Source organism: Nothobranchius furzeri, chromosome 3 (assembly GCF_043380555.1).
Source record: "Nothobranchius furzeri strain GRZ-AD chromosome 3, NfurGRZ-RIMD1, whole genome shotgun sequence".
Taxonomy (NCBI): domain Eukaryota; kingdom Metazoa; phylum Chordata; class Actinopteri; order Cyprinodontiformes; family Nothobranchiidae; genus Nothobranchius; species Nothobranchius furzeri.
The window spans coordinates 47147296-47160835 of record NC_091743.1 but is presented as its reverse complement, the minus strand read 5'-3'; the positions used below and the strand labels follow the sequence as shown (position 1 = coordinate 47160835).

General features: G+C 41.4%; 1 protein-coding gene across 3 annotated transcripts in view; it reads right to left on the bottom strand.

Annotated features, from left to right (window-relative positions):
* Positions 1 to 13540, bottom strand: part of srgap3 (SLIT-ROBO Rho GTPase activating protein 3) — an 88720-nt gene that overhangs the window by 14498 nt on the left and 60682 nt on the right. For all 3 annotated transcript variants that reach the window (XM_070549241.1, XM_015959825.3, XM_070549242.1), the window contains exons 5-10: positions 11572 to 11757; positions 9759 to 9887; positions 4380 to 4601; positions 4177 to 4278; positions 2203 to 2400; positions 2006 to 2090 (exon numbers count right to left, since the gene is read on the bottom strand). In XM_070549241.1, the coding sequence (XP_070405342.1) occupies positions 2006 to 2090; positions 2203 to 2400; positions 4177 to 4278; positions 4380 to 4601; positions 9759 to 9887; positions 11572 to 11757 (922 nt within the window). The remainder of the gene's footprint in view (positions 1 to 2005; positions 2091 to 2202; positions 2401 to 4176; positions 4279 to 4379; positions 4602 to 9758; positions 9888 to 11571; positions 11758 to 13540) is intronic.

Below are 13540 nucleotides of genomic sequence, written 5' to 3'. Positions count from 1 at the left end.
GTTGCCTAGCAACCATGGTGCTGCTAAACAAAAGGAACACAGGACCTGCCATATGAGCATTTTTCTCATCTAAAAAAATCTGCTAATGAACAAAGGCTAGCAACACAACCACCTTAGGCTGTTTGTTTTTTTTAACCACCAGAAATTAAAGCAGATATTAAAGGTGTGGGAAACTCATTTTATCAATACATTTGCAGTGGTCTCTGGTAGGAATGAATGCCTTGCAAGCTGTACTCGGGGCTAAAAAGGCCCAGAAACACCTGCAACAGCACGGACAAATCTGCTACATCAGAGGAGAGCTTGACACGGGAGGATTTTGAGACTTATTTCCTGATATTTGCTCTGCGACACGGATGTTTAATCTCCAGAAATAACACAAGCCTGAAGGAGCTCCTGCTGTGTGGTTGAGTTGTTAATGCTAACGGCTAGCTTCTGCTAGCGGACACTGCTGATTTTAGACTCTAAACTAGGGCTGCACGATAATGGAAAAAGCTGCGATGTTCGATAACGGTGATTAATACTGCGATGACGATATTACTGGCGATAAATAAAAACTTAACTCAGGAACAAAAATGATCAAAAACAAAGAAATAAAAAAATTGTAAAAATGAGAAAAGCAAAAGATGTGAGGAAAGGGAAAAATAAAATGAAGAAGAAAAGGCGATCAGTGGATCCCGAGAAAAGCAGAATCAGCAAAAAGAGCAGAACAAAGCTAACTCAGGTGTTTGCTAACCATCAAAATGAAGTGCTGCCCTACTCTAAACCAACAACAACCTTCCCCGTTGCGAGCCAGTATGGGTGAGTCCAAGCGACCATTTGACATAGATCTGTCAGACCTTTCACATCCTAGAGTTTTACCATCTATTTTCTACCAGAAGCTAATGCAGGAGATAGGTGTAGGAGACTATTTGAATTTCATACAGGGGAACCTGAGTCCTTTCTTATTTTTATGACAATACTGTTAGGCTATTACTTTGTTATGACCAGGGCTGGGCCTTGAACAGCCATTGGGGGAGGTATTGCTGCAGTGAGGTGCGCCAAAATAACAGAGCAGTCCTGTTTGTGAGATGCATGGGTGAGGTTACAGGGGTGTGTGTGTGTGGGGGGGGGGGGGGGGGGGGTTGCCCAGTGAAAATAATGCCCCAGGGTCGGCCCTGGTTATAACGATATTATTATTACTTCTCTATTCCTATTATTAGGTGACATTTCACCTACTGACAAGCTGTGTGACCACTGGCAACAATAGTTGCCAGTCATAAATATGCCATTTTCTTCCCAAAAACAGTATATAATTGAAAAAAAAATTATATAACATGATTCAGAGGGACTTAACTGATAAAATGATATGCATTACGACTATGAAAAAAATTTGGGCACAAATGGGTTAAATATACTAGCATTTAAAACTAATTCTCCCACGCTTTGTCTGCGATTCTGACAAAAACACATTCAGCCCACCACCATATACTGGGATAACCCTTGCCAGTGATGATACTCCAAAACTGTCCTTGAAATTCTGCGAAAACGAGGGCACATTAAGAGTATCATTTGAATTTGGACAGGCTTGTGGCTTTGGTCCGACATTATTAACCTTAAAATGGGTTCTCTGAGGGAAGCAGCTCTGAGTTTGGACACTGACTTACTGTCAACTACATTCAAGATGGCCACTGACATTAGCTGCCCCAAGAAAGCCTAAAAAATACCTACAACTAGGTCAGTTTTACAAACAGAGCTACAGTTTCACACGTTCTTCCAGCACTAGCAGGTTTGAAATACTGGATGAAGTTGAGAGGTTTTAGTAAGCTTTCACCAAATGGCTACAAATCCATCATCTCTCAGCATCAAACGATATTGGTTCTAAAATGTGAGTCCATCAGGGAATGCTAGGCTACACTAAACACTAAACAAAAGTGGTTTTAAAGAATTAAGATGTAGTGGATCTTGTTATTACAGGACAACAAGCTAACCCTTGTAAATACCCCGTAGCTAAAATAAAACTCTGTACCTTCTCCCAGCGTCTGCTTCAGCAGGTCATGCTTCGCCTGGAGTTTTATGATGAGGTTACTCCCATTCAGATACTCTTTGAATTTCTACAAGGAGAGAAAAACCAGGGATGGGCGAGCATAAAGTTAGAATAAAAGCATTTGAGACTACAAAGGTGAGAGTAGATCTGAACAGCTGGACTGACGGACACAAACTCACAGAGAAGTAGAAGGTTTCCGTCTCCTGCTGGTTCGCCCTCCTCTTGGCGACATTGAGCTTGCTCATGTACGACTCTGAGGCCACGGACTTGATGGACTCGGTGGAGCGGCTGTGCTGAAAGGCGTCCGACACATCGAAGTCCTCCACAGTCAGCATATCCTGCAAGGTTTGCATGGTGGCATCCAGGGTCTTCCTCACCTGGATGGAGACAAATGGTCCTGATCTGCGTTTCCTCTAGACTCAGAGAAACTGCTGACACTAATAGAGGCTGGATTTACCTTTTCTCAAAACAACCTTAAAGAGCAAATTGCAGGTTAGAGCCTCCTTTGAACAAATGTTTAGAGAAACATAACAGGAAGTCATTCTAAATAAAAATGTACACATATAGGCTTTAGGAATCATCTTTGTGAGAAAAACGTTTTTTTTTTATCTGCCAAACAGACAGGCGGCAGTCCTGTTAGCTTGATACAGAGAAAAATATGGATTCGAATGGCGGCTCTGACACAGAGGAAACTTTAAATGTTTATAATTATGGCGGATCACAACCATACAGTTATGAGCCTGCTGCACGTGCCAGAGAGCAGAGACAAGCCAGAGAGACAACGGAGAGAGATTAAGCTGCAGAGTCAGGAGGTTCAGTGCAGCGAGCAGGTGTCTCGGTGAGGGAACGATGCTAGCTAGCTAGCTAGCTCAAACTTGTGTGCTGACATCACAATATTGTACAGATTACTGTCATGCGCCAGACAATTAGAAAATAGTATTGGTCATATTGATTCTTGACAATAATAAACTATAATGAGCATTTGTCAGCTGTTTCATACTCGTTAACATGCATTCACGTAGCGTAGCTTAGCGCCTTAGAGAGAGGGAGAGACGCCTGTCATCCTATTGAGGGCAGGTGGTTCGGACCTGGGTCCGACCCAGAAACCAGCTTCCCCGGCCCGCTAGGGATTGTTAAAAGCTCCTGGAGCTCAGCGCGGACCTCCCTGACCTGGCTCCGACACTGATCTGGGCTATAGGAGCCCACAGGTATTAATCAAAACTCCATAACGGGGCTCTGGAGGATGGGAGGCGTGTTGAACTCCCATCACATCACTGGGATTGTAATCCTCCGGCGCACCAGAAACGACGTGTTTTCAGCTGGCCAAAACGCACCAGGATGGGAAGATGGTGCCGTTCATTCTCTTATTGGAAATGTGGACTCGATGTCCGGACCCGCTGGAGTTTGTACAGCCTCCGTAAACAACAGTTTATCATTTTATAGAAAAATTAGAATAATCCAAAACTAGTGAACTCGCACATTGTACTCGTTAACACGACCTCTCTACCCAAAAACCACCTACTGGCCACACTGAGCTTCAGGCAGGACTAGCTTATAACTCCCCTCGCTGCGTCAGAGGTTAAAATAAATAAATAATTAAATAAATAAAGCATTTTTAGACGCTTTGCTCAAAAAAGCCACTTTTTACTTAAAATAAGGGACCGTTATGTATTGTAAAACAAAATACCCACCATAAGCATTTCAAATATTTTGGATAGCATTTTATTTGAAATTAAAAATAAATTACCTGCAATTTGCTCTTTAACTTTGGACAATGGATGAGAGCAGTCTGCAGTTCTGCAGCTGACAGAACAACAAAAGGCTTGCAAAGACAAACTGTGTATAATTCTGATTAATAAAAGTCATTCCCAGAAATAGCAAGGCTGCTCCTCCTGAGGCGAGGAGGAGACGGAGCCTCTACCTCCTCATCTCTGTCTCTCTTATTCATAACAACTTTCTCACATATTAAACAGAACAAGAGTCTTCAGCGCTTTATTCTCCTGCAGACTAATGGAGGCTGGAAAGTAATTGGAGTGAGAGCAGATGGTGATGTAGTCCTACTTTTACCCCTTGATAATGTGATGGCTCTGGGGAACATAGCAGATTATTCTTTACTTTAATTGGGGAGAAAGACACAAATCATAACCTCTAACCTCCTCATTCTCAATCTTCAGTGTAGCTAATCGAGACTGGAGCTGGTGGTAGCGCATCAGGAGCTCAGTCTGGACCGGCTGCTGGGCGCTGACCTGGCAAACCTGAGGAGGAAAGAGAGCAAAACAAACAAACGACAGACACAGCTGCTTTATTTTATGCCTTCAACAGTAAGAAAAAGAGGTGACTTTCCAGCAGGCCTAACCTCATCCCCCATGTGCGGCAGGTACTCAAAGCGCATCGGAGGACAGAACACCTGGTTATGCATATCCATGATCTTGTGCTTGTCACTGCGCGAGTCCAGGTTGTCCACTGCATTCTCAATGATATCCAGGCCCTCGTGGCGTGACGTCTCCAGGTTGTACTCTGCAGATAAGTAGGTCCTGAAGGTGCGAGCCAAGCTGGCGTGGTAGCCCAGGTCACAGCACTTTGGAGAAGAGCAGATACGTGTGTTTCACCTTCTGATTTACAGCTTTTATGAATCCACTGGTTGATAGCAGCAAACCTTTTTTTTTTATTTCCAATTAGGGATGTAAGAAAATATCGATATGGCAATATATAGTGATATTTTTTCCAGCAATATTATATCGATGTTCAAAAAAACGTGTTTTCTTTTCGTTTTGTGCAATTCAATTGCCACCCGCTAGTTGGCAGCAGTGTGCAACGGGTTTTGTTTCCACCATTGAAATGTAAATCCCTCCATCATGGGTCAGATACCTCATGTTAAACATGTTACATATCAGTTTGGACTGTTCATTGAGCATTCTTACAATAAATTCAGTAAAAAAAAAAAAAAAGCTTGTAACGTCTGACTGGATGTATTGCAATATATCGTGATATATCGTATCGTCTCCCCTGTAACGTGATATGTATCGTATCGCCAGAATTTCAACAATACACATCCCTGTTTCTAATTATCTAAAGGTATGGAAAACTTGTTTAATCAGTACATTTGCAGTGGTCTCTGGTAGGAATGAATGCCTTGCAAGCCGTACTCAGGGCAAAAAATAGCCTAGAAACGCCTGCATCAGCACAGACAAGTGTGCTACATCAGAGGAGAGCTTAACACGACGGGATTTGGTGTCTTATTTCCTGATATTTGGACATCTCGATTCTGAATGGATAACAACAACACAACTCTACCATTGACTCCATTTGCTTTGCAACGTTGATGTTTAATCTCCACAAATATCACAAGCCTGAAGGATTTCTGCTTTGTGGTGGCTAATGCTAAGCTAATGCTAATGTTTAGCTTCTGCTAGCCGAAACGTTTTCTGTTGATAATGGATGCAAAACCAACAACAGCCTACGTGAGCAAGTACGGGTGGCTGCTTGACGTAGCTCTGTCAGGCCTTTCTAAGTTTCACCGTCTATAGGTGTAGGAGACTGTTTTCAAGTTCAGCCTACAAGAAAAACTCAGTTATAATCAGAAATATGAATTAAAAATGTTTTTTCAGTGCTCCACACCTTTCAAATTTTACATTTTTATTTAAAAAATAAATACTAACTTGTTACACTTTCAGGTTGCATGGTCTGGGAAAATAAAATTCAAACAACCATGGATTAGATGGGTTTGTACCAGAAAACAATTCAAAACATAAAAGTGCATCAGGTATAGATAAAAAAAAACAGATAAAAAAAACAGGAACAACTTCCTGAAACAGCATCCCAGTGTTTAGAGCCTGATTCACCGTGGTGCGTTCACAGACCGGGGGAATTTTTCTGTGCTGGATCTGCTAATTACCAGTCAAACCAGTCAATGTTTCCTTTATCGTACACTTCATGATGGGAGGATAAAACTGCTGCAGCTTCAGAGTCTTTAATTGATTTTTCAATTAGAAAAATTAGAATCAATTCAACAAGGAATAATAAAAAAGTTAGTATAGGTCATTTAGAGGGTTTGTTTTAAGTCTTCAAGAACCCTTTGAGCATCTTTAGGCCCTTTTAATTGACTAAATACCTGATTATGTTCTTCACATTAAAAATATGAGGCAGAGTTCATAAAATTACAGGATTTGGCAGAGTACAGCAGGAGAGGTAATTACAGAGCCTTATCACACAGCACTGCATGAAGTAAGCTAATTAGGCGGAGGGCAGCACTGAGGAGGTTTAGAGGGAGCTGGGGGCAGCTGACAGCTCCGTAAATCACTAAATAAACGCTCTTTAAAACTCTTTAACTCAGGAAGTCGGCTCTTAGTGCACAAGCCTCGTTGCACCGCTCAGTCAAACTCAGATCAGCAGAACCAGGTCTGAGGTGAGTCAGTTCAATGCTTTCAGACACATAAACAGAGCAGGAACACATCTAGCAGCACCGGAGGAGCAGAAGAGTTTTAGTAACGCTGCTGGAGTCTCTTATTTTGATTTCTTCACACTAATATGCAAATTCATTCATATTTAAACTTTTAGGAGAACCTCTGACTCCTCTATGTGGCTGACAGAACAGCAAGGATTCATTTCCTGCACCACAGAAGGATTTGGGATGACTTGGATCATTAAGTGATTCCAGATATGCAAGAGCTGCTCTGCAAAGAGAAGGTTTTCTGAGGGTCCACCGGACATCTTCACCCTCCGATATGTTTAGTCACGACTCGTGTTTGCAAGATTATTAAAATGTCATTAAAATCGTGTCTAGGTATGTTTTTTTTTTCATAAATTACCAAAAATAAATGCATCAAAGATGCAGCGCTTTACAGCTTAAAAACAAATATTAAATCAAAAATATTATTCCAGTCACAAATTCTTCATCTATTTTATTTTGCAGAGGTGTGAAACAGAGCACACTTAGGCTATGGGAAAAACATGAATAAAAATGATTATTTCAGCAAAAACGGAAGAAAAAAGATTGAAAGGGGATTTTTTTTTGTGTGTGTCTAAAGTGGAACCTGAGAGAAAATACACTGGAAAAAATATTATTTAAATGTATGTTTATTTATTTGGCAGATGCTTTTATGCAAACCAACGTACAACTGTTAACCTACAGGGCATGTTGTGATCTGTGGGGAAAACCGGAGTACCCTGAGGAAACCCACGCATGCATGGGGAGAACATGCAACTCCATGCAGAAAGACCGCAGCCAGGTTTTGAACCTACAACCTTCTTGCTGCAAGGCAACAGTGCTAACAACTGCACCACCAAGCAGCCCACTTTTGGGCTTACATTTCATTACAACTGCGGAGGGAAGTTCCAGTAACTTATTGAATATTTTTTATTAAAATGCTAAATTAAGCAAAGCCCCAGTCTGTGAACCAGACGCTCTGCGTGTGTGTGAAAAACAGGAAAAATCCTGAGGTGGAACTCTTTAGTTTGTCAAGTCTTCTTTCTATTATCAACCATCTCCCCTTCTCCTTTGGACCTGTTGCACCCGTTCCTATGAAGGTCATCACTGACCTGGTGTTAGGTTGACGAGGAGCTGAAGTTTGATAAACAGATCAACTGTGGGGTGAAGCCCTGCTTCTTCCAACTAAGGAAGCTGGCCCGAGTCAAGTCGGTTTTGGTGAGATGTGATCTGGAAAGACTCATTCATGCATTCATCACCTCAAGGCTTGACTACTGTAATAGTTTTTATGTCTGGGTGAGTCAGGGCTGCCTCAATAGACTTTAGATAGTCCAAAATGCTGTGGCTCATTTGCTAACAGCATGAGCATGCCACCCTGGTGTTGGTTACTCTGCACTGGATTCCAGTTGCTTTTAGCGATGGTACCGAATTCGGTACTTTTTAAGGTACCGACCGAATTCCATAGTACCGACTGAGCACTGATTCACGTCATTTGAAACGGTGCCTCGTTTCGGTACCCGTCCATTATAACGAGAACTTGCCTAGACAGCTGTGCATGCGCAAGAGCGTTATGTCATCGGTCGCTGCGAGCGTGTTGTAAACAGAGCAGCATGGTAGAAAGAACACAGGCTAACGCTTGGGTCCACTTCACTAAATGTGATGGGTAACTGGGTGATGATGAAACCAGCGACAACGATCTAAGTGAGACATCCTCATCTTAATCTGCTCCGGTAGGTAAATAAAATGTTTAAGATAACGTTAGCTTGATATGTTAGCTTCCATTTTGCTAATGGTGTGTTCGCTTTCTCCTCGGAACTCCGAATTTCAGACTAGAAGAACACGAACACGCTCTAAAGTTTGGCTTCACTTTACTAAATGCGACGGGTGATTGGGTGAAGATGAAACCAGCGACAACGATTTAAGTGTGAGGCATCATGGTTTTAATCTGCTCCAGCAGTTAAATAAACTGTTTAAGATAACGTTATCTTGATCAATTAGCTTCCATTGCCACCATTGTTATCAGCTAATGGTGTGTTCGCTTTCTCCTCGGAAATTCTAACTTCCCAGTAGGAAAAATCAAATGAAAAAAGACGGCAAAAGGAATGAAGATACACAGTAAATTTAGTTCACAGTAAAGATGTTTGCTTCAGTTTAATTATCAGCTTATAAAACTGCAAGGACGATGTTAAAATACAAACAGTTGAATGTTATTTATCGTGATATTTATCAAATATGGTTATAAATTGAGAAAAATATATATTTAATTATAAAAGAGAATTAAAAATATTAAACACTCAAAAGTATTTAAAATTGGTACTGTTAAGAACCGGTATCGATTCCTAGGTACCGGGAATTAGTACCGAATCGATTCAAATGTCAAAGGTACCCATCCCTAGTTGCTTTAAGAGTTCGTTTTAAAATACTGATGTTGGCGTACAACTCGTTGAATGTACTAGCACCTTCCTATCTAGCGGACATGCTTGTGTCATATGAGCCGACTCGCCGGTTGAGGTCGGCTGACCAGCAGCAGTTGGTGGTTCCAAGAACAAGGCTGAAGCTGAGAGGAGATAGGTCCTATTCCGCTGCCGCGCCTGGGCTTTGGAGCCAGCTTCCAGGCAATATTAGACAGGCATCTTCTCTGGTCGTTTTTAAGTCGCTCCTCAAGACTCACTATTATTCACGGGCTTTTAACACGGACTGATTATTCTTATCCACTTCCGTCTTTAAGCAGTGTTGTGTTTTATTTCTTTTACAATGTTTTTGTATGTTTTAATATATTGTCCATGTTTTTTTACCGTTTTTAATTATGTCGGTATGTTTTTATCTGTGTGAGAAGCATGTTGGTCGACAGTGTTGTGGATAAAGAGAAACAGTTTTCCTTTATTTTAAATCTGAGGAGTCCTGATGTTGATGTATCAGGTGATTATTTTGGCTTTACTACAGCTAAAAGAAACGTATGTTTGCAGAGAAATTTTTAAAAACCAGATAAACAAACACAAATAAATGGGGAGGTCAGCTGAGAAAATGTGTAATGCTGATGAAATCATCCCTAACAACTGCTTCTCTTTGATGAAGTAGGGAGCTGTAACACACGTTCTTGTCAACAGTAATGAGGTTCTGTTATGCAGCTAATGAAATGGTGCTAACTGCTTCTACCGAGAGCGACCGAGCAGCTGAAAAACCAACCGGGAGCTGGCTGCGAGGGAACCAGAGCAGATGGTGAGGAAAGTGATGGAGCTGCAGAGTTAAATCAACACCGGCGGTCCCAGCTGAGACACAAACAAACACATGTTCCTCACGCATACTTACGTCTATCATATCAGAGACATCATGGATGTAATACTTTGCCACCACCGCGTTGGTTGCTGCCAGGTTCAGAAGATAATCATTTCGGGCTTTTGTGCATTTCAGCTTATTCTCTGAATACTTGGCTTGTCTCTGAGGGAGGAGAGAAGAGACAGAGCAGATGAAGGAGAAAAACATCCAAGGGAGTTTCCACCTGTGCTCGTCGCTGCAGAGTCTGAATCATGATGGATAAATAAAAACATACAGTTAATAATCCTCCTCATCAGCACAAAACACTTTATACATGATGGACTTCAAGGGTGATGTTTGGGAACATTCTTATTCAAAGCTGCAGACAGCTGAATATTAGTCTTATTTGACTTTAAACATTAGGAATAAAAGAATATTATTTACTACGTTAAGCCTGACTACACTTGTAACTTATTAGGGTCAGAGAAGACAAAAAGTTAGTTTTCTAGTTTAAATATAAAAGTCTAAACTTACTAAAAGACAAAATATTCAAGAAAATTGGTCAAAATAGTATTTGGAGTAAACGATAATTGTACAGCCAAGAATATAGTCTAAACATTGAGAAAAAATTAAGATATCAAGAAAAAAGTCGACATGCAAAAGAACATCAGGAGGAAAGTGATGAAAGTCCAACATCAGGAATAACGCTGAAATGTCAAGAAAATGGTTTTTTTCCCCAGAATAAAATAAAACATGTCAAAATAACATTTCCAGAAAAATTGTTGAAATATTGAGATTAAAGTTGTTATTTTAGGATAAAAAGGAACAACCCCAAAATTAACCAGCACTGGAGAAAACCTACAATACCCACATTTACACGTGTAAATAACCTATGACCTATGACCTTCCACCTGGGGTCACACCCGACCTGTAAATACCTTCTCAGATTTACTCAGATTGTGTTCATGTGCACCATAGAGCTTTCCTAAACTGAAAGAAATAATAGTTCATCCAAATTTCAACAACTGTCTTTAATTGGTAACAAGGTTTTGAAATAAATGTATCCAAGTTATTTGATTCAGCTGTAAAATTTGTTTCAACACACATAATAAATTTACGCAATACAAATACTTGAAGCCATTTATTTAAGTTGGATCAACGAACCTCTTTGTTTCCCCCCAACAATCTAAAATAGTTACAAACCGAAAACACCTGAGTGGCCCTGATAAGTCACTACTGTTAAATAAAAGCAGATATAATCAGTGGTGTTCAAAGAGATTTCATTTAGTGCTTTTACAAAAATATCCTCAATCACTCCAGGAACAACTCTGGAAAACCTAGAGGCACCCGTTCATGATTGCTGTACTTCCTTAAAGGTGGAGTGTCCATTTCTGGTTTCATAAAGCAATAACACAAAAGAAGGATGGAGAAGTGTGTGACTGATTGTCCTTCCTATTCATTCACATTCCTTCCAGGCGGAGTGATGAGACAAGAGTTCAGAAACAGCAGCAGGAAAGACAAATATTCATCACTACGTTGTTATAAATAGTATGCAGCTACTGATGCAGGCGAAGTTAGCATCCAAAACACGAAGGAAACTAGTCTTTTGATTTACTGCACCAATGAGATAAAAAGGGGGTTTCTTCATCTGCATGAAGAAATTCTGAAGTAAGCTCAGAAAATGATGCGTGGTAGCGTCTGAAGTAGAGAATGACTCCCCCTTCCCATCCTTTCCAAATGAACCCATACCTCATCAACACTTAGCCTTGCCGAGAAGCTCATCAAAGCTTCCTCTGAGCCCAGCTGAGCCGACGGTGAAGGATTTGGGGTACCCAAACCCCACTCTTGTTGTCTTAAGCATTCGTACCTTCTCTTTCATCTTCTCTATTTTTCGGACAGAGCTGCGCCGTGGTTGGCGGTCTTCGTGGCGGAGCAGGTTGACGTTGAGATCTCCGGACTTGCTGAACTGCTTCTCCTCCTGCTTCTCAGCATCTTTCAGCTTGCTCTCTGCACTGATGCTCTCAGTGTGATACATGTGGTATGTTTTCATCACCTGGGAGAAGAGACACATTTGGTGTTTAACGTAAAATCCCACGTGTATAAGTGATCACATTTGGAACGCACCATGTTTATGTAATCACACGACAAGTGACAGGTTAAAGCAAATGATGATTATCAGCAGAAAATGAAGGGATGCTATCCCCCAAAGACAACGAGCATAAAAATCAGACCTGTTCTGGTTAGACGAAAATCTGAATCACATCCTAAAACCAGATAAAACTGGTGTTGCCAATAAGCTCTGAAAGAGTTGTATCCAAAATAAAATGAAATCATACATGATCTCGTCTTGATTGTAATGCGGTGTGGAAGAGTACAGTAGGATACCATGTGAGAAAGATCAACAAATGTAGGTTTTTCTATGAAAGCTAATCCAAAAAGGGGTCCTAGAACAACTGTTTCCGCTATTTAAAACTGCTCTTTAGACTGAATATAGAATAGGACATCTTGTTGGGGCTCAATATGGCTCAGCAGCTCATATGGGGGGGAGGGGGGCAAATTTACATTTCATTTAATAATATGATTTTTGAGACTCTTTGAGACTTAAAGAGCAAGTCACCCCCTACCAGAGTCTAACTCCACTCCCACTTCATGTTTGAAAAATGCAACAAATGCTGTTGCCTGGCAGACCGAGAGGGCGGAGCCGCTAACAAATACACACACACAGGCTCACAACAACATTGTGACATCATAATGTACCAGTTTACATCATCGCATACCTCTTAGCCAATAGCGGTGGCAGATTTAAATTCAAATACAGTGCAGAGTTTTTACCTGACAACGGCACAACACTGCCAGTTTTAGGCAGAATATTTAAATTTAACTAAGATGCACTGAAGTGCCAAATTATTGACTACACGTGTCTGCAGCACGATTAGACACTCGTTTATTTAGTTTATCAGCAAAAAAAATGTTTATTTGGGGGTGACTTGCTCTTTAAAAACCTATTCTGTCAGTGTTCAGCAGCCTCACCTATGTCGGTAAGCCCCAGGGTAGCTGTGGCTACATTGTGGTTTATCACCGCCAGAGTGTGACTGTGTGTGTGAGTGTGCGTGTGTGTGTGTGTGTGTGTGTGTGTGTGTGTGTGTGTGTGTGTTTGCGCGTGCGTGTGCTTCGATAGATGACTGTGTTGTACAGTACCTTGGGGGGGTTGTAGGACCCTAGAAAGCGCTACATATCAAACAAAGACCATTTACCATATGTAGAAAAACATTACTGCAATTGTGGCTACGGTGAATTGTTTACAGCAGATGCATCTTTGTGTTCTTGCTTAGTTGTTGATTAAATATCCACCAGCATCGTTATTGTTCAGTTAATTATGATAGGATACAATGCCACTGAGACCATGGTCTTGAGTCGGAAAAGGGAGCGCCTTCTCCGGGTCAGGGATGAGGTCCTGCTCCTGTGGAGGAGTTTAAGTATCTCAGGGTCTTGTTCACGAGTGAGGGAAAGCTGGAGCGTGAGATTGACAGGTGGATTGGTGTTGCGTCTGCAGTGATGCGGGCGTTGTACCGGTCTGTCGTGGTGAAGAGATTTACCGGTCGATCTACGTTCCTACCCTCACTGATGGTCACAAGCTTTGGGTAGTGACTGAAAGAATGAGATCAGGGATACAAGCGACTGAAATGAGTTTTCTCCACAGGGTGGCTGCTCTCTCCGTTAGAGATAGGGTGGGAAGCTCGGTAATCCAGGAGGGGTTCAGAGTAGACCCGCTGCTCCTCCACATCGAGAGGAGACAGTTGAGGTGGATCTGATTAAGATGCCTCCTAAACGTCTCC